This window comes from Apteryx rowi, unplaced genomic scaffold (assembly GCF_003343035.1).
Source record: "Apteryx rowi isolate R43461 unplaced genomic scaffold, aptRow1 scaffold_9, whole genome shotgun sequence".
Taxonomy (NCBI): domain Eukaryota; kingdom Metazoa; phylum Chordata; class Aves; order Apterygiformes; family Apterygidae; genus Apteryx; species Apteryx rowi.
Window position 1 is genome coordinate 3,118,826 of NW_020451204.1, and position 25,902 is coordinate 3,144,727.

The 25,902-nt window shown below is 54.6% G+C and overlaps 1 protein-coding gene across 1 annotated transcript in view; it reads left to right on the plus strand.

The window, feature by feature from the left end:
• Positions 1–4,261: 4,261 nt before the first annotated feature.
• PFKFB3 (6-phosphofructo-2-kinase/fructose-2,6-biphosphatase 3) overlaps positions 4,262–25,902 on the plus strand; it is a 44,164-nt gene continuing 22,523 nt past the window's right edge. Inside the window, exon 1 of the mRNA XM_026091175.1 lies at positions 4,262–4,337. Coding sequence (XP_025946960.1) covers positions 4,322–4,337 — 16 coding nt within the window. The 5' untranslated portion in view covers positions 4,262–4,321. The remainder of the gene's footprint in view (positions 4,338–25,902) is intronic.

Consider the following 25,902-nt stretch of genomic DNA (forward strand, 5'->3'; position numbering starts at 1 on the left):
TCTGTCTAACCTGTTCCTAAAAACCCTGAGAGATGTTGATCCACCAGCCTTCCTCTGCCTGGGCAGCGTGGCTTGGCTTGGTGCTCAGCCAGGAGGGCTTTCCTGGTCCGAACTGTATTTCATTTAGTTTAACCTAAATCCATTCCAGGGACCAGCTTGCTGATGGGTGGGAGGGGGGTTATTATTATTATTATTTTAATGCTGTTCTTTCTAGATCCCATATAGACGTGTCCTTGAACAGTGGGTGAGGGATTAAAATTTTAGTGCACACGAATGTGCACTGTTTCTAGTCTCCCCTTTTTATTTTAACCAGCACCACTTAGATGCCCAAGGCACTTTCCGTGGGCAAATATTAGCATCTAATACAGGGAACTAAGCAACGACATGATCTAACTCCTAAGATAGCCTTGGCTGTAGCTTGTAAGCTGCTTTCTAGAGATTGCCTACGGGGGAAAAAAAGGGGCAGAGCAGTCTGCTGGGTGTCAGGGTGTCTCAAGAAGGGGAGCTCTCCCCAGGGTGCAGCAGTGCTGGGGAGCGGACGCTCGAGGGCCGGGGACGGTCCCTGTCCTTGCTGCCCTCGGATGCATGCATGCAACGGATGCACATGTGCACCGGGTGGGAGGTTTTGGGGGCTGGCCAGCCTGCGGGGGAGTGGGATGTTGGTGGTATCTCTGCTCAGCCCATGCCTGCAGAGCGTGTCCCAGCATCTCCTAGCTGCCCAGCATCAGTGCTAGCTCCAATACTGGCTTTTGGTGCCTGCAGAGGTGAGTTGGATGCTACAAGGGTGCATTCAGTAAATGCATCCTGAGCAGCATCATGTTAGCATATGAGACCAAAACCCATTTAAAACATCCTAAAACTCAGCTTCAGTCTTTGCACTGCCCCTGGCAGCAGGGCCAGCTCAGAAATGAGAGGAAAGTGTGTCATGGTGGCAATAAACTGGCTTCCCAAAGTGCTTTACACTTACTCCGCTTGGGTGCAGGTGGCAGCAGCCCACAGCCATGGGTTTTTCTTTCAACAAGTCCAGTGTGGAGTGGCCTACAAAAAGGCCCACAGGGGAAAAAATGGCTCATTTTCTTCTGAGATCCTTCTAGCTCAGAGCACAGAGCAACTGGAACAAACCCCAATTACCAAGCAGACRTTCTCATACTTTTAGGATGATTTCTTAGGGACCAGATCCAATAAAGGACTTAGTWGTAAGCCTCTCCCATAGAATAGCAGCTGGGTCCTGGGCCATTGGGACACAGGAGCAGTTGGTGCTTCAGCCTGCACCACTGCTGAGCAGGTGCCTCGAAATGGTGCTGGAGCAGCCCTCCATCTGCTCGGCTCCCACGGGGCTGGATGCTCTCCTGGGCTTAATCAGTCTTTGCACCGTGCTGGCGAAGGGAGTGGCAAAACCTGTCTGCTTCCCCAGCCCTCCTGCAAGGTGGAGGTGGGTGTCTGAATCCAATGCCCATGAGAGGTCTGAACCCAGGTTAAGGTTTCTTGGGAAACCTCGACCTCATATAGCACCTGGTGTCAACCTCAGCTGCCTTGGGCGAGCTCTGAGATGCTCCTACTGGGATGTTYCTGGAGCCGAACCGCTGGTGTCCAGCAGAGAGTAAGGTCAAAGAGAAAAGCAGGTGATGACTTAAGCATCCTCCAGGCCACACAGACAGTGAGCAGGAGGTTAGGGAAGACATGTYTGGATGTGAGCATCCAAATATGGATTTTGATGGACATGATGCCCAGGTTCCTTCTTGGATCTAAGCCGAAGTATATCCCATTATATGCCTTTTGTCAAGCTCTGGCAGCACATGCTTCAAGACATGAATTTCTGATCATCTTTTATTCTGGGCAATGCAACTGTAAAAATCCCTTTTGAGGCTTTTACAGAGATTTGGAGACTCATCATTTCTAGGAGCAGCCTCCATTGTGCTGAATACAGCAGTGACTTAGACCAAGGCTCCCATTCTTGCCTGGGGTGAATAAACAGAGCTTATGTGTGTTAGACTTGTTAGACAGAGGGAAGGAGGCCAGCAATCGGGGGAAAAAATTGCTTTATCAGCATGATAACATTATATTTTCTCCTGGTGCTCCCTTTGATGCCCTGAGGACCCAGGACACCCAGGGACGCAGTGTTAGGTCAAGCCCTGGTCCCTCGTCCCAGCGCACGCTCCCAGCTCTGCACAGACCCAGCTGCCTGCCCTGGAGCTGTCAGCAAAATGCAGCCACTTAAATCTGGTGCTTGGCTGGGGGCCCTTTGCCAACCCTCGAGGAAGGTGCCAGCCCTGTGGCCGTCCTCATCCACCCAGGGCYGGAGCCAGCACTGGGACCCTCACGGGCCGGTACTGGCACCTGAGCGCAGCTCTGCCCCATCCGGCTCCCCGAGCAAGTCGAGGCAGTGCCTGGCTCTCCTCCCTCTCCCTTTAATTGCTCCCCATTGCATACCAGAACCCGGCTTGGTGTGCCGAAACACCTGACACGCGGTGGCCCCTTTCAACACCGCGGCACAGCCCGGGTGGCTGCAAGAAGCCAGGCCCATGCGGTGCAAGAGCTTGGGCACGGACTGGGGCTCAGGAGCTTCTGGGTGAATAAAGCAAGAGGTGGAAGGAGCCTGAAGGACACGCAAGAGGATTTGCAGGCAGCAGAGTYAGCATCCAGGCTTGCTGAACTGCCTCCAGAAAGCTTCGGGTGCTTCTGCTGCAAAGCACCGTGAAAGCCAGGTTGCTGTCGTGCTGCCCCCGCCTCAGGCGCTGCCCGGGTGTTCCTCTCCAGCGTGCTGGTGGCAGGCCGTGTGGAGCAAACGAGGACTGTCCTTTACCTGCTAGGCTATGTCCAGTGGTGAAACGCAGACATCTAGCTCTGCTGGCTTGAACCTTCCCAGCCTAAGGCCCTTTAGTTGCCAAAAAGCCTAGTAAAATCAGGACAATACCAGTTTTTGATGGTTTGCCCCAATAAAATGGTCACCTGCCCAATTTGCCTGTGCAGAGATCTTCTGGTCCCAGCCCCAACGCATCCTGCCTCCAGCCTGGAATGGGGCAGAAACTCATTCCTGGTCCCAGTTTCCAGAAGGATCCCTGAGACTCCTAAAGGGCCTTTGCTCCACGTGGGCTGATTCAAAGCCAAGACTAGTTGTTAAGTCCTCCAAAGAGGGGGCTTTTAGGGACATCCCAGTGACCAGGACCAAGAAGGAGGCTACAGCTCCCCRTAAGAGAGTTGGGGAGCAATTTGTGGGAGTGTTCCTCAGCCACTGACTTAAATAGGTTTCGGGGCAGGGGGAGGTTAAGCCAACCTGGCAGACCCTGCTCTGGAGTGGATGAGAAGTGCTCACACTGTCCATCTCAGCGGTCCTGATGGGCTGGAGCCTGCAGAAGATGGGCAAGGAGGCCTTCTACCCCCATGGCCACTCATGCAGTGACGGTTTGCTGAAGGTCTTGGTGGCTCTAGAAGGCAGGAGCAGCTCTGCTGTCATTTGGCCAAAGGCAGACACAGCAGAGGGCTTATGATACCATTACCCCTGAGATGGAAGGACCAACTCTGCAGAGCTTAGAGAGTTTCTCTTGAACCAGCTCCAAGCCAGTATCTCTCTGTACCTCTGGACAGGGCAGTAAAGGAACCGCAATAAAAATAAATAACTTTCCCAGCTCATAACGCTCCACTTTCACTTCCTGCAGCAACCTGAGCTGCAGGTTGAATTTTAGCCATTAAGCTTCACAAGCCCACAAAACTCTGGGCTCAGCTTGCCGTCGAGCCCTGGCTCGTCCCAGCCTTGTGGGGGCTGTCCTGCCTCCCCTCCCCGCTGCGATACCTGCAGAGGGGATTTGTGCTTCTCCAGCGTGGAATTTGCACTTCCCTGGCATGCAGGTTGGCACAGCAAGATCCAAATCTCTGCTTGCCTTGGCTGTGCAAGGACAGCCGGGAGATGCAAAGTGGGGGATCCGCGCCGTTATCCCCTTATCCCACCTACGTCCACCGCATGACGCCCAGCGCTTTACTGGTCCTACCAGTAAAAAACAAAGCAAAACAGGGTCCCCAGTGCCACATCTCCCTCGCTAGGGCCATCAGCTCCCTGTCCTGGCCCTCTTCCCCCTCCCTGCCAGCCTTGTTGCCATCGGGCGGCGAAGGGTTAAAACCTGCCGAAATTGCAAGAACTTCCTCCTTTCGGCAGCGCCTGCCTCCAAATGACGCCGATTTCTGCCGGGCTTTGCCCAAATACGTCCGTTTCCTTCTAAAGAAGACGGGGGGGGGGAAGAAAAAAAGCGAAGAGCAACAAATCGGCCCCGGGAGGGGAGACCGCGACTGCGGAGCCCAGGCGTCCGAGCACAGCCCTGCCCCCCACATGCCGTTCCGCAAAGGTAGGAGGCTCGGGGCGCCCAGGGTGGGGGGCACCCCGGGGGATGCCCTTGCAGGGGGCCAGGCTGTGGGGGGGCTGGGGGTGTCCCTGCCCCCTCGTGCTGGTGTCTCCTGGTGGGGTGGTGGGAGACGTGGGCACCCAGGCTCTGGCCTGCAGCCTCAGGCTCGCTGTGGAGGAAGAAGAAGGACGTGCCGGTATGCCGAGCAGGACACCGCGATGCCGGGCAGGTGATGGCCATAAATGCAGCTGAGCTTCTGCGCCGGGCCTGGATGCACCTGCAAAGTGCAGCTTTCTTCTCTCCATCTTCCCTCGGCGGTGGGTTTTTAACCTCCCTGAGCTATGGTGGGGAAGAGGCGTTCTGGGCAGGGACAAGATGAAAAGCAGGACGTTTCCGTGCTGGCAGGCTGTTCCTGGGCGCTGCAGGCTGAGCCCCGGCAAACTGCACGCATTTGTGTTGGTCTTTGCCGGTCTGGCTGGGAGATGCTCAGCTGTGGCTGGAGGAGCTCAGAGAGCCGAGATTTGGGGCCTGGTGGGAGAGGGCAAGGGAGGAAAAGGGGGCTTTCAAGAAGGTGTATCCCTCTGGGGCAGCCCTCTTTTCGCTCCGTGGTGCTCTCTGATCTGCGGCAGGGCCTCCAAACCATCACCTTTCCCGCAAAACTCCATCCTAGCAACTGGCAAAAAAACCAGCCCTCGCCTTCTTCCCGGCGTGGCAGGTCGGTATGGGGCAAGGGGGACACAGCCTACAAGACCTAARGCCCTGACCGCTGGTCCTGTAATACCCCCTGGGCGGATGGAGGAGTTGCCCATCCTCCCCGGGCCATTGYGAAGCAGAGGCCGTAGTGTCACCTCCTCATCCCCACGGCTCTGGGTCCCAGTGGGATATCGCAGTGCGGTTATGGTGGGGAGCAGAGTGGGATGCTCGTGGTGTTGAAGCAAGGCAGAAAGGAGGTGGGCATGTTGTCTCAGGAGCTACACTGGGAGAAAAACCGTGCACGAGGGAACAAGTCTTCTCTGAGGTGTCAGACATGAACTGATCTCGCGTGTCTTTGCACTGCTGGGGTTTGTGATGGGCCACGTTACCTCTTGGATCTCACTGTGTGCCTAAGAGCCCTGGCCGTGAAGTGGACCCTGCTGGGTTTTGCTGAGCTGACGCTGGCCGCGGAGGGCCAAAGGGAGACCCACAAGTGTGAGGAGCTGGGGGAAGTCGGGGCGTGCAAGGACGCAGGGGGAGGATGCTGGTCGGCCACTCAAACAAGGTGCTTTGCTGAGGTGGAGCGGTGTTCCCGAGCTGGTCGGCAGCCGGTGCCTTGCCGGGGGCCGGCGGTGATGTGCTGGGGCAGCTGGTGCCACTGCAGAGATGTTAGATGCTGCGGTTGGGATGGCGAGAAAGGGCAGCTGGGAGAGCTGGGAAATTTGGGGGAGAGGGGCTGGATATGTTGTTCTCACCTCTCCCTGTTCGGGGAGGATGTGCTGGGTGTATGGCATTCTGCCTGGAGTTATTTTCACAGATCCCATGATGTCAGGCAAGGAGATTTGTGTTGCCTTTTAAGGCTCAATGAAGCGTGATGCGGTTCACACCCTCGCATCTTGACAACACTGCCGACTTCAGGTCTTGAATTAATTTTAGGCGATAAATGGATTCATTTAGAGCATAAGGAGATACACTAGGAGGTGGGGAAATTGGAGGAAAGCAGAAAGTGCCATGCTTTAAAAATACTAAACCCTTGGCACTGGGCGTGGAGAGCAAGGGGAGAGCCTCCTGTGTCGAATGGCAGCTGGCATGGCCACGTCGCTGCCTCAGCAGCGATCCCGAACGATAGGAAAGATCGGCAGGTCTCCATCACTTGGGACAATGCGATGCGTTTGCAGTGATGAGGATGTATCTCTCTGTAGTCCTGCCCAGCACCGCTGAATCTGGGAAGACCTATTTGCTCTGGCATAGGACCATGCTGTGTCTGGCATCAGCTCCAGATACCTGGGGCACAGCTAATCTGCAGGTCCTCCTGGCCATGCTACTGGCAATTCAGTTCTGCAAGTGTTGGGTTGCTGGCCCAGCGACACCTCACAGGCTGTGAACCTCCTCCAGAGGTCCATCTGAAATGCCAGAGCAGTCACAGGAGGGAACAGCTGCCAGGAGCTCTCTGCATTGACTTGCAGCTCCTCCAGGAAGATCTTGGGAAGGTCCAACATGGCACAGTGGCCAGTGTGAATGGGTTTTGCCCATCACTTGTGTGTGCATGCTGAGCTCATGCAGGAGACCCCCCCCCCAAGGATCCCTTCTTCTTGCAGATGGAGACTGTAAGACTGACTTAGGGAAAGAACCAAAATAGACCTCTGTGAATTTGGCCATGACTGTGCTTGTAGAGGCTCTCTGTAAGGCCTGGCCCTGAATAGCCCACTCCTCCCATGGTGTCACCTCCAAGTTAAGCCGCTCTAGGAAATGGTGCCCCTGGAGCAGTGTGTCCCCACAGGGCTTTCTCAGCACCATCCAGATGTGGGGTGCGAGGAGGAGGCTCTGCCTAGAGGCTGCTGATCTGCAAACCCCAGGTAGCCTGAGGCACAAGGAAATTTGGGGATGTGCATTTCTGGAGGCCCTGAGCTGTCTTTGCACAGCCCTGTGTGTGGAAACAGAGTATCCTGGGGGGGGGGGGTAAATGCAGGCAACCTCCACGCTAGGTCTGCTGGCTTCTCACCGTTCGTTGCTTTGGCATCACTGTCTCAGGTCTCCCTCACAAGTCTGCAATAAATCCTCAGTATCTTGGCTCTGTTCTGCCTCCTTTCTCTCTGGGCTTTGTAGCCAGCTGCACTGGCCCAGGGTCTAAACTTCGCATCTGTGAAAAAGTTGCTGTTTAGCCAACCTCAAGTGCATTTTGCAGTTTAAGACATTAAACAAAAGTATTTCTAGCAGGGATGTTCCAGGGCAGCCTGGAGCTGGGCTCCGGGCAAGAATTAATTTCTTACTGCATCACTGCATCAGCTGGGAGAAGGTCCTGTTCTCTGAGCAGTGCTATTACTCTGGCAAAGCCCCAGCCATGGATGCAGCTCTGCTGATGGGAAATGTTGTCAGTTTTGCATCTAAAATGCCCTTCACCCAACCTGAAAAATACAGTTTAATTATGGCAGCCAAGCAGCTGACATAAGGAAGACTGGGAGATTACAGGAGATAAGCAGTCAAAATAGTTATTGTCAAAGAACGGGATGTTTGTCATCTGTCAAAGGTCTATACCAGCCCTTCACTGTATTGTGGGCTGGGAAGGACCTGGAGATAACACTGAAAGCCAAGGATCAAAGACTGAACGCATGATGCCCGTGGTGATTGGCTCCCAAGGGTATGGATACAGCAATTATCCACTTGGAATGGGCATGATAGATGCATGATCAAGATGCTTCCCAGTTGAAAAAAAGGCATGATAACATGAATAAGGACCCGAGTATATATAAAGGCATAGGTTGGATTTGAGCTCTTGGATAGGTGAACCCTGCTGGGCACTGTTTGGATCACCGGTCATGAGGGTCTGTTACTGCGAGACAAGTCTGAGCAAAGGAAGCTGCATGGTGATGCCTGCCTTGAGTCGGGCAAGAAAGGGGCCTCCAGGCCCTGCTTGGTGAGTGGGGCAGATTCGGGAGTGGCTGGTGTTGATTTTGTCCGTTGATGGTCTTCTCTGGGACAGCTGAGCAGGACCAAGGTCCCTGGTGTGCTGATAGGAGAGGTGGGCCTGGAAGGACACAGGCTGTGGTTTGGAGAGGTGATGGTGGATGCCATGTCCCTGCAAAAGGGCTCTGCTGACATGGAAATCAGCAGGGGTGTTGTAACACCAGCGTAACCCCAGGCAAAGCCCGTGGCCGTTGCACTTACATGGCTGCAGCTGGCTGTGCTGGGCAAGGTGTCTTTGCAGGATAAACGAGAAGAGCTCATAACGAGATGGGGACAAGAAGAACCGTGGTTGTGGTAGACTTGCTTGCCTGCACCATTTGCTTTGTCGCTCCTTCCCCAGACAGCATTGCTGGAGGTGTTTCTGGGAAGCCCCTGAGGAACTGTACCCTGTGCTACGCAGAGCAGCCGCTGTATGTCACCATCCTGCCATGCAAGGCACTTGGGTTTCTGTGCAGCATCTGAAGGAACAGCCACAGCTTGCAGAGGCGAAAGAGGAAGAAGGGACACCGGAAAAAGCACAGTGATCTGGGGCTTCCTGGRTGGGTCTGTGCTGTTGCATGTGGTTGAAACCTGAGCTTTGTCCTTTATCTTCCTGGTTGGCAGCAGGAAAGGAAGCGTTGCCTGGTGGTTGCTGCAGAAGAGGTAGACCAAACCTCTCTTCCCAGGCTGGAGAGCGATCTGGTGTGAGTCCTTGCATATATCACTTGGGGTGAGACGGCTCTCACCTTCGTTAGTCCTCTGCAACGAGGTGTCTAGTGTGAACCAGACATGCAGGTCCTCCCAGACAGTTTTCTTCAAGATAGCTGTGCTCAGCTGAGATGACTACGACTTCAGGACTTGACAAGGGGCTAAAGGACCTGGGCACCCACTGCACAGGGGAAACCAGCAGGTGCCAAGCTCCCCTCAGCTCCTTTGAAAAATCAGCCTTATTCTTCCCAGAGTCCTTTTTCCCCACATCACATCTACCACCTGGAGGTGCTACGAGGACTGATTCGCTCACTGTCAGCCAAACTGGAGATCTTTGAGACTGTAATGGCAGCTCCCACGTCTAGCCCTCAGGATGCTTGCAGGGCAGAGATGGTCTGCAAAGAGATGTCTGCATGGTGCGTTGCATCATTGACCCCGCTGTGCTGCAGACATGTTGTGTTAGATGTCCCTTGAGTGTGATGTCCCAGTCACTACGGGTGCTTGTCTGCACAGAGGACCCCTGGTTTGCAGGATCCCATCAGGGTCCTGTGGCTTTGGGGGGGAGAGGGGAACAGCATCTGATGGATGTGCACAAAGCCCTGCTGACCTCCAACCTCCTCTGGCTCCTCTCTGCTGGGTTCCATCAGAGCAATCCCTTGCGAGCAGCTCCTACTGAAAGGTGGGAGAAGCTGCCACCGAGGGGGAAGGTGATCACGTCACCCGGCAGGAGCTGTTCTGGCAGGTCTGGAGCCTGGCAGCTCCGTACGTCAGGCACCTGCAAGAAATGCCCTGGCGTGAATAACGTTGCGGAGGTGATTTCTGGCACCAGCCGCTCCGACTTCAAGCTGCGTGCAGGGAGGAGCAGGTAAACAGACCCGCCGTTACAAAAACACTGCTCATTATTACACCTTTTCACCCTCTGTTAGCAGAAGCTGTGACGTGTTATGGCCCCGTTTCTGCCTGCTGAAATCAAGGTGGCTCTGCTATTTGTTAGCAGGAGCAGGTGCCTTTTGCGCGTGGGTACGAGGAGAAAGGGCACAGCAATGCCCTGTCCTGGTGGTGTTACTTCTGCTGCGTATCCTCTTCTCTATCGAACACGTACTTGAATCCACAGCTCCTAGATATAATCCGATTATAACATTCCCTGCTGGGAAACTACCGACTTTTTCAGGGTGATTCAGGCTRAAGGCACAGATTTGCCTTTCTGTGGATTTTCGGTACTGAAATGGATAAGTTTGTCACCTTTGGCTGTTTTCTGGCTTGCTGAGAAAGCCTTGCAGATTTATTGCTGCTGCGTTTGCTAGCCAGGTCATCCGTTGCTTCGGATGTCGTGATTTCCTGACAGCCTTGTATTCAGCGTTTCCCATCGAAGGCGCGCAGGGCGATTTCTGAGTGCTAACGCATTATGTCTCCGAGCCACACAGGTCTGCCGGATAGGGAAAACCAAAGTGGGGAGCAGGGAGCTGCCAGGGAGCATCTGCCCGCTGCAGCTGTGCTCCGGGTCCAGTCTGGTGACCGGGACCATGGAGGTGTTTGCTCGAAGCCACCCCGGCTTGCCTGACGCGCTGGCTTCCGCCGTCTTGTTTTCAAAGAACAACTTTCCTGGGAAACTGGAAACTCCCTTACATCCCACTTCCCTCCTCACCTGCATTTCTCGCCAGGGTGTTTCTTTGAGGCTCTTGGTTTCGTGTCCTCACCTTTCGCCTCGGCTGCTTCTCCAGCAACCGCCGTGCAAAACAGAAATAAATGACCCAAACGAGCAGTGTCCATCCCCCATCCCACCGACCCCAGGCACGTTTCTGCTCTCTTTAGCTCCGAGGAAGCGTTCAGGGAGCACGGCCTCCCCGCTGCCTCTTTGACATTAGAGTTTCTTTAGCACGTTTCTTTAGGTGTTTCTTCAGAGTTTTTTAATAGGTTTAAGGAGCCCCTGTGTCTGGCACTTGTCAAGGAGGCACGTGGGTCGTCATGGCCTTAGAAAGGGTGGCGTGCTGTCAGGAGTGAGCTGTAAGGTCGAGGGGTTCAGCTGTTCAGCACCAGCTCTGTCGGGACCCGCTCTGCACCCAGGTTACGCCTCAGAAACCCGCCGCGGTGGCAAAGATGGGTGGTTAAAGCTTCTCAGACTTCCTGAGTCTGGGAACTGAAACCACCTAAAGATGCAGTTCCTGATAGCAGCTCTTCATTTCCTAACCTAAGAGCAGACAAACATGTGGGTAACTGGCATTTCCAAGGCCGGCAACCCACCAGCCAATTCAATGTGCTGGCAAGTGACCTCTGAGGAGCTGGCAASTGGTTTGGAAAAACCCTCCTTTGGGCTCTTGCCTTCCTCTTGCGTGGCTGGAGGACTCTCGTGTGCCATGTTTACACGGTAAGCAGGCATGAACACAACTCATGTGTTTTCTCTCCACGCTGCTGGCTGAAGACCAGGCTCAGTGTCCATGTTATTTGGGAAGAGTCGAGCTGGCTGGGCTTGGTCTGTGTGAGATGGGTCAGGTCACCCCTCCAGGGAGCTCAGGAGCTTAGCGTGAGTCTGGGCTTCAAACGAACGCTCAGATCACACCGTTGACTTACTGCAGGTCACTTCTCAGCCTGGCCTCAAACCATCTCAGGTGCCTCCCCCAGATCTTCTTCTCGCCATCAGTAGCCCATGTTGCCAAGGTGTCTGGCATGCCTAATCCTTTCCTAATGCACCTGGGACTATTGAGAAATGAACCTTGTCATAAACCAACTCCCGAGTCTTTCTGGATCTCAAGCTTGGTCCTATTCCCTCATCCTCCTTCCTGTTTGCCCTACTTTGATGTGGTGCTTGGGGCTTGAGCGCTGTCTTGGAGTTTTGTCCCTGTTACTTCTCTTGGAGAAGCAACTTGCTGAAATCATCATCATTTGRCCTACACAGAAGCAAAATGAAGACCCAGAAGCAACAGGTTTCTCCTCCATGAGAAACCCTGCTGCTGCAGAGAGGGGCAGGTAGAAATCCAGCCCCTGCCCCTCCAGACAGATAAGCAATTTGCCTCTGATGACCACAGCCCCGCAAGCCCAGATACACAGGCTTACATGAGCCTTGAGAAGGGAAACACCAACGCGTCTTCTCTGGAGGAGCCCAACTCTGGAGGTATTGGCACAAAATCAGATGACCCCGGGATTTTCGTGGAGGTACGTGGGAGGATTTCCAAAGCGGCAGCTGGCAAGGTGTCACTGCTGTTGGCCTGGTGCGTGCGTGCATGTAGGCACACCTGCACACACACGCACATGCAGGCTCTGCCCCAGCCTCTGCTGGGCACCCCGCTCTTTTCCACAATAGCCGCATTTTATCAGCAGAAAGGCTAGAAAATGTGACTGGCGATGTGAGGCAAGACCAAACCCTTTGGAGCAGTTTTAAATTTCTCCTTATTTTTTTTTTCTTATATTTTCCCCTGGGGGATTCCTTATGCCCCCCAAGACAGCCTCCCCCAGGGTTCCCCTAGTAGTTGGACAACTTCTCCTGTATCTACCTTGAATCTTCCTTGCTGCATATAAGGCTATCAAGATAGTTAGCATTTTCTTTATAACACTCTTTTTCAGACAGAAAGCTGTTCCCGTGCTTTCTCCCCATGCCGCATCTACAAGTTTCTCCCTTATTTTGTGCTCTCCCATGAATCCCAGCCTGGAAACATCTCTGCTGTTACCCTCCTCTGGACTGTCCCTGGTTTGAGCTCTTCTGAAAAGTGTGGGGCCCAGAGTGAGACATGTCCCTCCTCGGTGCTGAGCAACCAGCACCAGCAGGGCCAGAAAACCTGACCTTTTGCATTCTGGGTACTGCTAAAACAGCCTGGAATGAGGCTTTCCCTTTTTGTGTGTGGGGTTTTTTTGTTGGTTTTTTTTTTTTTTACGGTGGCATCACGTTGTTGATTCGTATCAGGCTGCTGAGATTGTTTTTGGCCTGCCCTTGGCTAGTTAGTCCCTGTTTTCCTTCTCTCTTCTTTTCTTCTCTTTTTTCCCTCTCTTCTCTTCTCCGGAGGATTAACTGTATCATATGAGGCAGGGGAAACTGAGGCACGGGCAGGTGGAGCGATTTGCTGGAGGACTTGCTTAGGACTGTGGCTTTCCTGGCTCCCAGGCTGCTGTCCTAAGCATGAGCCACAACTGCTTCATTTTTATGGGTTTTCTTTCTATATCTGCCCTTACCCTGTTTCATTCAGCACGCGGGATCTGATGAGCGTGGCTGCCGTGGCTCAGCTAGCGCCACGGGAAGGGATCGGAGCTGCTGAATTCGGTTTAGCTTTGCTGAGCCCTCTCCATCCCAAATCTAGGCGGCCGCGTCCGCCTGCGTCTGGGGACGCTCCCACGTACCGTATGGCTGGGCCGCGTATGGCCGGAGCTTGTTGCACAGCGTGGCATCCCACGTGGGTCGTGCACATTGCTGGGGCAGAAATATCCGCCTCCCCCCCCCCCATATCTGTGCCCTCCGGAGAGGGCTTGCAAGGAAAACCAGCTGCTTTTCCCGCAGCCAGCCCTCCCGCCAGCTCTCCCTTGGCCGCGTTTCCCGGCCCGGGGCCAACTCGGCGAGGGGTCGCTCCGGCCGGTCCGAGCCCRGCTTGTTTCGAGGCCGGCAGCGAAGCCGGTGATTCGATCCTGCGGGCAGGACGCGCCGTGCCTGCGGGCCGTGCCGGCGCTGCTGTCCCCTGCCCCGGCTGGTCCCCGCGGCCYGCGTCAGCACGGGACGTTGTTGACAGCGGCTGCACGGGGACTTCAGCCGAAAAAACACACGGGCAACCCCCTGCGGCTGTTGAAAGGACAAGCCGGCTTGTCGTGAGCCTGTGCTCCTCGAGCATCCCCCAGCGTGTCCCTATGCCCAGAAGCCTTCTTTGACCTTAAAGTGGTGCAACGTGGACCTTCAAAACCAAGCCCTAGCCACTGTGGGGTAGGACCAGCGTGTCAAAACCCCAGCGGAGAGAGTCGGGTTGGAAACCAGGGAGAGCTTTGACAGTCTTTGGCATAGGTTATTCAAGGGCAGGGTGGTGACTTTGCCTTAAGAGCAGGTTGGAGGAACATCTCCCAGAAACTGGTAGAAACCACGCGGCCCCGGGGCTGGGGAAGGGGTGAGAGTAAACCCGCCGGGAAAAAGGAGACGCTGGCCAGGTTCCTGCAAAGCCTCCAGCCCTGGGATCGGCCCGCTTAGCGGGGAAGGCAGCCCTCGGCAGCGGSACTTTTGGGGTGGACCTGGCAGGGATGGGGTTAACTGGCCCTGCAACGCGAAACCCTTGCAAACAGTTATGTTTTCCCCTGCCCGAGCCAAAAAGCATTGCGGAGTTCGGTTGTAAACTTGTTTGCCCGGCTGCCCGGCTGTGCACGCCTCGCTCGCGTGCGCGCCGGCGGGAGCCGCGTGGGCCTCTCCTTGCCCGCCGTCGCTGCCCGCCGCGGGCTGCCGGCGGCTCCTCCGCAGCCGTGCCAAGCACGCACGCACGCAACGCCCGCGGCCACGCGGAAGGGGCATGCACAGCCGTCGCCCGGGCGCTGGTGCGCTTCCTCCGCCTAGGAGGGGTTTCCGGGAAAGCTGGGGAACGGCTGAGCCTGCAAACAAGGGAGACGGATAGCTTTCGGGGGGGGGGGGAAGGCGGGAGGGATGAACAGGCAGATAACGCGCGCTTCTCGTGCCTGGCTCGTGGGCACGAAGGCGGGGGCTGAGAGCCACGTCTCYGATTGCAGCGCCCCAGGAAGCCCCGCGGCTTAATTATTCTGTCCCCAAAATTGCAGCCGGGCGCCGCTGGGTTGTCCCGTCCGAGGGGAGGGTGGAGGCACCCAGGCGCTAAGCGGCCGAGGTGTCGCCCGTCTCCGTTCATTACAAGCAAGCTCCTGCTTTCAGGGTTTGACCCGGCCGAGCAGCCGACCTTGATGCCAACGGGGTGACTCTGGGCCAGAAATTTGAGTCTTTGACTCGTTTTTGCTCACTATCAATATTTTGGTGATAAACCCCCATATATATGTGTGTGTGTGTGTGTGTGTGTGTGTGTGTATTTTTATATATATATAAATATATATATATATATTCTTGTTGTTGTTGTTGTTGTCATTTTTTTCAAATCAGGATCCGTTTCCCAGTTGGAGCAATGGATCCAGCTCACAGCCGAGGAGGATGCTCGGGGGTGGGAACAGGGACTGGGGAGGGGCTTTGCCAGCGAAATCTCCGTGCTGTTTAGCCGTGACCTGAGCAGAGTGAGTCGAGACAGAAGAGGCACCTGCCAGCAGTGATTTTTTTCGCTTTGTTTTGTTTCTCCGAGGTTTAGTTTGCCAAAGGCAGGGAATGGATTTCCACCTTGTAGCAGCAGCTGGGAATAACACCYAGGTGGGAGAACACAGCTCAGTCTAGTTCTCTTAAACATGCAAKTGCCTCTGGTTGCTGCTGCTACCCCCCACCCCCTCTTTTCTCTCTTTTTTTTTTKGAGTGGAGAATTTGGTTTGGAYGCAGCTGAGCCGCACTGAAACGAATCCAAGTCAAACACATTGGCTCTGTAAATACGTTAATAAAYGGTTAAAGGATGGTCCACAAACGGTTGTCGGAATTGCAGCAATCTGAGCAGCTTCTCGGTGGCGGATGCATGGGTGGAAGGAAGTCTTTTTTACGTATACTTTACAGTCTGACTGCCAGATTTTGGAAAATCTGTGGTTGCCTTTCCTGGTTTGGGCTGCCACCGTCCCACCGCAAAAGCCGCGGCGTGTTTGCCATGATGGGGTTAATTCGGCGTAGTGGCCCTGGTGGCTAACGGCCTGGTTGCAGACAAGACAAGACAAGGCAACGCGGGATGTGGCTGATGCCTGCTAGTGCTCGGCGTTAGTCACCCTGTTTTTTTTCGATGACTGACTCCGTCTGAATGCAAAATGACCAGACTTCTGAATAACATTAGAAGTCGGTGGTGGTGCAGGCTGCCAGGGACTGAGGCGCTYGCGTGCAATGCAGCACGTGTCCCGCAGCCCGAGCGAGCTGTGCTCTTGTGCGGGGTTGGATTCGGGCTTGGGTGAGGGGGGTTAGCAGGGCGTTTGCACCGGTTACCTTTGGAAGAAAGCGTTTGAAATGGGAAGGAGGCAGGTTTGTAGCAATGGGAAACGCTCTGGGCTGCGCTGATGCAAACCCCCGTGGATCTCACCACCCGGGCGAGGACAGACTGCTGTCCCGCATCCATCCGAACTGCAAGGCGTAGCAAGCCGAGCAGCAGCAACGACGTGGCTGGGAAATGCGAAACCATCGCTCTGACCTCGCCGGTGCTGCAAGCGTCAGCCGGGGCAGGTGGGAGCAGAGGAGTGCAGACCTCGGTGTGGTGGAGATGGACATGCGGGCACCATGGAGGTGGATGTGTGGGCTGAGCTCACATCCCTTGGAGCTGTCTTTGATTTTTGAGGAGTGGGAAGAAAAAATTGCAGCCTCCTTGGGGCAAGGAGGTTGTGCTGTGATTCCTCAATTAGTGGCGGTGCCAGAAAGACAGAAGCAGAAAGATTGGTGTCCCCTCTTCTCCATCATATTAGGTGGGAACTAACCATGGTCCACTGGCCAATGTCTACTTGCATCTGTGTCATTGACTCTTTGCTCTGGCTCTCAGTTCAAGTGACAGCAGTAGTTTTGGGAGGAAACTGGGATACTCCCTGGTGCTAAGAAGCATGATGTCTTCCCTCGTGATAYCTACCCAAATGCCACTTAATGCCAAAGCGCTGATTTGCTACTATATGTTAAACCCCAGGGCAGAAATATAAACGTTTGTGATGTCTTTTTTCCAAGGAGCTGTTAACAGCTTGTCATTGTGGGTTGGAAAATGTAAATGCATTTGAGAAAATATGTTGGCAGCAAGCTCCCTATATTGTTTCAGCTTGTCCYGGAATTCCAGAGAAATTTCCCATTAATATTTTTCATGTCTGATTGGAAAATATTGGTGGAAAAAAAAGAAACAAAATTCTGTTGACATTTTTGCACAATTTTAGCCTTTTTTTTTCCTCCAGCCAGGTCTCCACTGCATGGAAAAGATTAAATGAAATGCACAAATTAAAAACATCTGCTAGGAATTAGATAAATGGAAATCTTTGCCCCGTCTGCAGAAAAAATAAGAGAACCCTGATAAAGAAATCTGATTATTTTACTTCTGCATTCCAGCAACCTGTGTGATCTGGTTCCAGCAACTTGGCCCCCAAAATTGGTTAGAAGAGTTGTTAGGAAAAACATAAGATCTAAAAGGCAACCTGGGGCAGGCTTTGACTGTAGAGAGCTCCAGGAAGACATATGGAAACTCAGACTGACTCTCGTATCTAAAAAAGACCTGCTTGAGATATCTGTTGTGTGAAGGGCAGATCCTCAGTACAGCAGAGGCCTCCTGCTCAGGAGAATTCAGAAGTCTCTGCCATCTCATGATGGTAGTCCAGTTTGCTGGTGGTTCAGTTTGCTGGTCCTTGGACATTTTTCAGTGGAGTTGTGGACCTTCCTATTCCAAATTTCAAGCTATTGACCGTAAGCTTTCTCTTTTAGTTACCTTTCACAAATGTCTTAAAAGCAGACCCTGCAGCTTGGTTTAAAACCATGTTGCAGCAGAATCAGGACATTTGGACATCACTTCTTGATGCCTTACGGTTTCCATCAGCGGGCTGGAGAGATGAACCCTCTGAGAGGCCAATGAAAGAATCAGCTCAACCCGAGAAGCGGTGTTGAGCCTGGGAGTGGTTCTTCCTGGCCGGGGTTGAGGAGGTGTGTGGGACAGCGTTGGGCAATCCTCATCTGCCATTGCCCATGTCGTCCCAGCCCTTTGAGGAAGCAGAGACAAGCAGGTTGTTGATGCAGCAGACGTGCTCACGAGCACGTGGAAAGATTGCCAGTACGCTGTGTCAGTGCGTATGGGGTTTCGAAATGCCAGCCCTCATCCAAGATTTCCTCGTCCTCCCTGCATCAGATCATGTTTTCAGCAGCAAGGGACTGTGTTTTGGTTCGCCTTGCAGCTGGAGCGCACTGAGATTTGTGTCACGCAGTGTTGGACATAGGGCCGAGGTCTTCCTCCATGCCAGGCTAGAAACACCTCCCGGACATTGGCCCACAGCCAACATCCATGACAGCGCAGGTGAATCCCTCTGGAAGCTCCTGTTTTTCTCCATGGACAGTAGAAGTGGCCAAAGGTGACCACTTTCGTGTAGACACCTAAACGGAGGTTTTGTGACTGCTCAGCACCCCGGAGGAGCCCATCCTCCCCAATGATGCACATTATCCCTGGCTTCTGTAGGTTTTACCGCCTCCTGATCAAAAGCGCCGCTGGTAGAAGCCATACTGATATTAGCAGGGGTTGATAGCAAGGATAAAGAAATATCCTTTTTTCCCTAAGCTGGGATTAACCTGTGCTGCCTACGAGCACCTCCTCTCTTCGTCAGCAGTAATACAAACCAACCTGTCTTCTTCCTCTTGCTCCTCTCCACCCCCAACCCCAGCTGCCCGCAGGCTCACTTGAGACCTTTGCTGAGAACTTCGCGTTGTGGTAGGTCGTTGCGTTGCTTTGAAGAGTCCCTTCCATCTCCTGGGCAACTGGCTTAATGACATCATCGCAGGCTGCCCTTTAGGTGCATGTCGGTCACCACGGTAAGGCCGAGGTTGTCACCGGCCTGGGCTCGTTAGGTCACAGGGTGAATCAGTCGCAGCAGAAGAGGCCACAGCCTTTGCCATTGTTTGGTTTAATACCCTGCAATGATGAGATAACGATCCGGGCACTTAACGAGAGGTAGGTGTAAACAAGGCATTAGGAAATAGCGCAGTAGCCAAGTCCACGGGATAATGACCRGCTGTGATTTCCGGAAGCGACCGTCGTCCACCTTAAACGAATCGAATAGATTTATCACACCCTTTGGCTACATCAACTACGCCCGGCCGCGCAGGGCAGGAGGCCTGGAGGGCTCCCAAATACACCGGGGGCTGGGGGAAAAAAAAAMCCCGACCCTGAAAGATTGGGCACCACCGTTAAAATGAGTCAAATGATCCGTGCCCTGGGAGTTTTGCCACTGCGGTCAGAGGAGGGCTGGGGTTTTCATTCTTCAGTGCTGGATCTCTGACTGGCTGCAGCACAGGTCGCATCTGGATCAGGTGCGAGGACAAGCCCGCATTTCTGCAGCTCTGTCTGGAGAAGGCRGGATGGTAACACACGCCAGTTCTGTGCTGGCAACAGAAAGACAGGCAATATCTGATCTGGCACAGACTCTGCTGGGACAGAGTAACCCTGTAAATATGTTTTTTGTTTTTTTTTTTCAAACCAGCAGGATTTTTTAACGGATCAGTGCGTTGCGTCAGGTGGTTGTGGCGTCTCGATTAGGGACTAGGTAACCGAAAGTCAAATTTATCATCTTGGGGAATTACGCTCTGTATCAGTCCCAGGACTTGAGTGGGGTTTTTCACTCCAGGTGTAAAATCACAGGGCAAACACGGCTGGATGAAATGTGCCGACGCTTCGGGGATGGAGGGCAGCRGGTGAGTAAGGATGTTTTGTTCCCCTCTTTTAGTGGCGAAAATGAAAGTCCCTTGGAGATTCTGTGAGCTGAACTCACTTCCAAAACGTGGGAGAGGTTCACTTGGATGTAACTAAAAGTGCCTGGGAATAGGAGGCACAACAGTGTGTCAGGCTAATATGGATAGTGGCTTCTTGGAGTCCCTGACAGTGCCAAAATCTGAATTTTAGCTCTCTGTCACAGGCTCACCGATCTGCACTCCTTGCCCCTTTCTGTTGGGATGAAGCCTGAAACTTTGCAACCAGATCTTACTTCAAGGAGAAACGGTATCAGATTCCCGAGACTGGAATATTCCCAACCTTTTGCCATGTATTTGCCATCTAACCACTTTTAAAAACCCCTATTTGCTCCTCCAACCCATGGAGCTGGGTATCTTTATGGCATGGCAGTTTGTTAGGTGATTTGCGTTTTGCATTGGTCTTGAGAGGTCAGGAGTTTTTGGAGGCCGTTGCACAAGCCTCTCGCACACGCTTCCTCGCAGACCTGCCCATGTTGAGAAACATCCCCGTTCCAGTGGACACTGCAGGCTCAGAGCGTTATTTCCGACTTCTCAAGAATTACAGGAAAGATTCGGAGCATGGCTTTGAGTTGCTCGGCTGGTGTCCCACAAGACACGCCTCATCGACTGGCCGTGGGGATGTCCTGTATCCCAGCATCCCGATGGTTTCTGTGGGACCAGGGCAGCATATCAGGTTGGAAGAACAGCAGTGAATGGGTCGCATCTCTGATGTTCTGGTAAGGCAAGACTGCTCTATGCATCAGAGGTGCAACTCGAATCACGTGTGAAGAGTGGTGGACGCACCTGCAAGCGCAGCGCTTGGCTTTCAGAGGCCTGCATTCCTTCTCATCTCCTTCAGACTGGATAAAACTGCTCTCTGCTCCTCGGCGGTGCTGAGAGGTCACAAGACGGAACTCCGCACCTTCTTGAAATCAATTGCAAAACTCACGGCCACTTCAGCGACACCAGCATTTCCCTGACCAGCCTGCTTCTGGAGCTCCCTGAAGGTTACTAGCCACAGTTTGATGATACTGATGATACTGTCTCCTTTGGCAGCCACAGGGAGACCTTCCCACCGGTTTGCCTGGGCTTTTAATTAGGAACAAAGGTCTGGGAGACTTCTTTGGGGCTATCAGGCCTTGCTGCTGGAAGCCCATCTTACGTCTCCCACCTCTGCCTTTGGACAGTATGGCATGGGTCTTCCCAGCTACCGGTGAGGCCCCTTCAAGATTTGGCCACAGTCTGCAGCACCCACTGCTCTCCAAGGACCACTGAGGGATCCTTGGGCATTTTGCTCCTAACATGGGGAAYGGAGGTTAAATCCAGACTCTTGTCCTTCCTTCTTCCACATATTCGTCATGGCCAGACTCACAGACAGTGCATCTGTCTCTCCCACTCCTCCTATCCGCCTTTAACACTGTCGCTCACTTAATTATAACCAAAGGTCTTTAGTTAAGGCACAAATCTGACAGCTCAAAATATTTCTACATGCTTTCTTCTCCATTTTTAGCAGCTCCTTCGAGCCGCTGAGTTAACTTTCTCCTACGCTGCTGAAGGATGTGTTTCATCTGCTGCACTCCCGGGCTGCCTTTGCCTTTTCTAGCAGTGCTGAAGTCAATACCCTTTGCGTGCTTCTCTTCCCTCGTATCAGTGCAAGTCTCTAAACCAACACTATTCCTGTCCTTAGCACTGCTTTCCTCCCGAGGGATCCCAAACAGCTTTGCAAAGCCTGTTGCACTAAATCAGGCGCTAACTAGGCTTAAACCCCACGTCTTTCTGCCTGAAGGGCTTCTGAATTAAAAAAAAAAAATTGCTTTTAGCAAGGCTGGTGGTGTAGCAAGAAAGAGCTGGGAGAGCTGACTTTTGGCAGAATTTACCGTCCCTGAAATAGCTGCTGTGTAGCACGACGGCTGCAGCACGCACCGTGGCTCGGAGCCGAGGTGTCGAGCAAAAGCGCGCGGCCCCCCACGCTTACTGTACGGACTGTAGGTTGAGTATATTGCGGTGAGAAAAATCATTTAAAGAAGATTGTGGAGAGTCTCTTCGTCGCTGGGGGATGGCGAACTGAGTTTTTCCCACGGYGGGCAGTGCCCGAGGTTGCAAGCGAGCCCGCGGGCGCCGCCAGCCCATTCGCACCGCTCGCCGCCGGAGCGCTCGGGAGAAGCGGCCCCGCTTGTTTTTGCAGATGCTACGTGCTCGGTGGCTTTTTGCTGCCGAGCGGCTGTCGGGAGCGGCGAGGTCAACTTCCCGGTGCGGTGTTCGACTGGAGCTGATACAGCAGCGGCGAGCAATGCGTTGCGCCTCCCCCGCGGATTTCCCCCCTTGCTCTGTACCGGCAGCACCGGTTCCTCGTTTTTGGAAACTGGACCCCTTTGAATTTTCCCCATCTCCGCGTGCAGCTGTTTGTGAGCAGAGCTGCCGCCTGCACCTAAGGGCGCCCACGCTGCAGCCCCGGGCGCCTGCCCTGCTGGTACTTCACCGCCGGGCCGGTGGTTGCCCCCAGCTGAATTTCATCCCGTGGGGAAGGATGAGCACGTCAGGTCGAATTACCGCGCGTAACGGTTGCAAAAATCCCCCCCAGCGCTGGGAATGAGGGGGATTCCTCCGGCGTTTGCACCCTGTCCCGGTGGCGGGAGAGGGGCGGGAGGGCTCGGGAGCGGCTCCGAGCACCCGACGTCCCCGTCCATCTGCCTCGCCGCCGATCTTGGAGGAGGGGACGACTAGTCCTGCGCGGAGCCGCAGGAAAGCGTGCCTTTAATACTGGCAGAAGGCATTTTGCCCGATCTCCGTGCGCCTTTTGCCAGCGGCAGGTTTAACATCGCCTGGTTGCTGATGAAGACAGCGCGGGTATGGTCGTGGGGTTGCAAGGCAAGAAACGGGGGGAGAAAAGGCTCCTTTCCGTGGCAGAAACATGGTGCTGCAGGTCGCTGCGGGCCTCCTGCCTGCGCAGGATGGGAGAGAAACCGGAGAGGGTAAGATGAGAAGCCGAGACAGCTCAGTGCCCGATGTGCACAGTTTGCACAGCCGAAACTCACCCTCGCGTGCTGCCAGCCCGGCCGCCAGAGCCGCCCTCCGCTCAGCCCCGYGGTTATTTATCCTTGCATTGCAATACCTGCTCGGGGCGAGCGGCAGAGGGCCGGTTGGGCGTGCACGCCCGGAGGATCGGGAACCGCAGCTGCTTCTCCAGGCCTGACCGTTTCCTCGGTGTTTGCAAAACCCGCCGCCCGGCGAGCGGGGAGCAAAAACTGTTTGGCATCCCGCAGGCGAGAGTGGGAGGCAACTGCTCCGTTTCCTCGCTGACCTTTCCAAAGTCCCGGCTTCTCCTGAGACGTTGCAGATGATTTGCTTGGCTTCCCCAGGGCCTTGCTGATTTTTTTTATTTTTATTTTTTGGAAGTGCAAAGAGATGAATGGGTTTTCAAATACGCATATAAATACCCCTCCGCCACCCCACGCAAACAGCTTGCTCTGTTGCAATAGTTAGTATATATAGCATATGTTGCAATGCAGTTAATGCAGGAAGGAGACTTTGGGTAGCTGCTAGGTGATTTTTGCAACCTGCCTGCGAGGGAAAGGAGAGTCGCCTGTGCCCATGCCACAGCCTGGCAAACTGAGGCTAAACTGGAAACCACCGATGGTCGAGCTGTCCATCATCAATAGAGGATGGTCCCACGGAGAACTAAGCACATCTCCAGGCAGGGGAAAAAAGCAACCCGGTCCTGGCCAGAAAGCTTTGAACCTCTTTYGYATAATAGTCAAATAGGGCTTTGGCRTTCGCTTCGTGTGCCGGAGATGATAAASCATGTCAAGTCCTCTCCGAGCTGAGGAGATGCAGCATGGCAATCTCAAGGGCCCGGCRTCAGACYGGGAGAAAACGGCCCAGAGGGTCCGAGGGAGGGAGGCGCAGAGGCCTGGGAGTGGGGACAGCGGCGCAGAGGAGCGGAGACCGGCTTAAAAAAGGTGAGGAACCCCGGTTCTGCGAGAACGGGACCCCCATCTCTTACAGGGCTTGTAGGCCATGGACTTCTCTGAAACGCAAAGTCAAAGCCACGCGTTCAATTCTCCCTTTCGTTTCTCCGCTGCTGAAACACCCAACCAACCTGGCAACCAGTTCCCAACTGTGGAATTAAGCTTTCCCTGAACGTGGACCAAAACCCTCGAATAAAAGTCACCGGTCACTGCGGAAGGACCCGCTGATGCCAGCGGGAACCAGCCAGCCTCCCCGGCTTTAATTCCCGTGGCATCGAAATGCAGGGAACGGCAGCAAGGGCTCTGGGGAGCRGCGAAAATCCCTGGAGCGGCGGCCAAATTTCCACGGCTTGCGGGCCCGGGCAGGCGTCGGGGGGCCGCACGCAGCATCTCCCCAGCTTGCTCGGCGTGCTAGCCCGGATGCGGCCCTTTTCTGATACAAGGGTGCTCTTTTTGTAGGGAACTGAGTGTTTGCAGAGCGGGATTTGAGAGAGAGGATTAAAAAAAAAAGCCTTACTGCACCTAGGGCTGTGCCGCGCACGAGGCAATCCGCTGGCCGTGGTGAAAGTGCCTTATAAATAGCAACGAGCGCTTCTTCCAGCCGACCTCCCTCGAAGCAGCTGGGGCTTCGCGCTTTTGCAAATGAGGCCATTTATTTAGGCGTTTACGCAGGGTCTCGCTTTACGCTCCAGTTATTTAGGCGTTTTTAGCCGAGAATTGCTAGGCGGATCTAATTTGAAGTGACTGTGAATTTAATTCAGGCAGAGTTTCGCTTTCGTATTCGGGGGGSGCTAATCTTCTGAGCAGCCCCGGAGGCTTCCGAGAAAACCCGCGGGGACAAGGGCTGAGCTGCTGGAGGAGGAAGGGGAATGCCCGCACGCGATTTTCTGTCGACCTCGGTGGGAACGRGTCCAGGGCTGATTTATTAGCAGCGATCGTGGCGTCCCGTCAGCCTGCCTCCTTTGGAGGTGGCATCGAGAGCAGCTCCTGAAACGGACTGGGGTCCCGTGGGGAAAACTGACGGCCAAAATCTGTTGAATGCACGGGGAAAAGTCTTCCCCTCTCTCCGGAGGATATGTTCTGCGCGTGGCGCGGCAGGCACCGTCGCGGGTCTAGGAGCTGCGTTTGGCGTCTAGCGGGTTGAACCCCCCACCCCCCACAGCAGCTCCGCTCTCACCCGCTTCCTTTCCCRTCATCCATGAATCTTTTCCCAGCTCCCTCATTTCTGCCGATGAATAGAGTTTTCCCTGTGTAGGAGAAGGAAGGATTGTGTATTTTTTTGCTCCATCACTGTGGGCTCCCTATAAGGATATATAGCCCAAGACACGTTCTCTCTAGATCTGTTATAAAAATAGGCGCCTTTGCTTCTAGAGGTGGGAGATCCCTGATGTAAGAGGACAGCGAATATCTTAAGTGTCTGAGAGACTCCTTAGCGGCATTTTAATTTTCCAGCTGAATTTGCTCTCTTCAAACCTACCAAAGCGGAGGCACAGCTCCTACATTTACAKCTCTTTCCAGCTCTGAAACATTTACGTATTTCCCCACTTAATACCGGTGGCATGTTTGCCACCTCGCATCSCGCCCGCAGAGCCAAAGAAACGCGACACGTCGCGTAGCGGTGCAGCTTACGCGGCGGTCCAGCCCTTGGCGGAGGAACTATCCTTAGGCCAAGCAGGGATCTGTTCCATTGCTCAGCCTTCGAGGGGGGCTAAGGGGCATGCCGGCAGCCACRAATCCAGGGAGAACGCATTTTTTCCGAGTGTCCGGTGCATTCTTCTGGATGACTCACGGATTTCTCCCACCCGCTTCAGTCGCAAACGCGGGTTTCTCCGTCCCTCTGTGCAATGGGGGGTTATTATTACCGCGGGGCCGCTTTTAATAGCTTATCTGAAGCCTGAAAGGTCACCTGCAGCAAGCGGGGCTGCTGGATTAAAAATGAGAGGAAAAAAAAAAACCCATGCCCGCGTGAGGAGGGAGCTTCCACCGCCCTCTCCCACCCCCACGGGGGCGGCCGCGGAGCGTGGCTTGCGCGGCCGCGGAGCGGCGCGGCGGCGGGGCGGCGGCGGCGGCGGCAGCCAGGGCATCCCCGCCGGGGGAGGAGGCCCCAGCCATGTGCGACGTGAGCGACGTGCCGGAGCGCTGCCCACCCTCCTCCTCCTCCTCCTCCTTCTCCTCCTCCTCTTTGCTTGGGAGCCCCCCCTCCTTTCCCCGGGAAGGAAAAAAAAAACCAACAAAAAAAAAACGCGGTACGAGCGCAGGGGGTGGAAAAGTCCCGTTTGCCCCCCCTCACCCCACCCCATCACCACTTTTTTTTAACGCTACTTTGAATTTATTCAGCGCGCTATAGGCATGCGCACGGCTCCCGGAGCAAAGGGTTGCAAAGGATTGCACGGGGCGGGGGGGGCTCCCGCTGTGTGTGTGTGTGTGTGTGTCCGTCCGTCCGTCCCTCCCCGGCAAAGCGGCGGGGGGGGGACACAAAGGCGCCTCCTTTGTCCCCGCTGCAGTGCGGGGGGCCGGCGGCAGGAGGCAGGAGGCAGGCGGCAGCGCGGCCCCGCCGCCCCCGCCCCGGAGGGCGGAGAGCCGCCTGCTGCCGGCCGGCCTGGCTGCCTAGAAATAGGAGGCAGCTGCCGGCTGTCGGCTCATTGCAAGGCGAGCGAGGGAGCGAGCCGGCAGCTCCGAGCTTCCTTCCCTCCCCGCCGGCGAGCCCATCCCCCGGCTGCAATTCCGATTTTTTCCCCCTTTTTCTTTTCTTTTCTTTTTTTTTTTT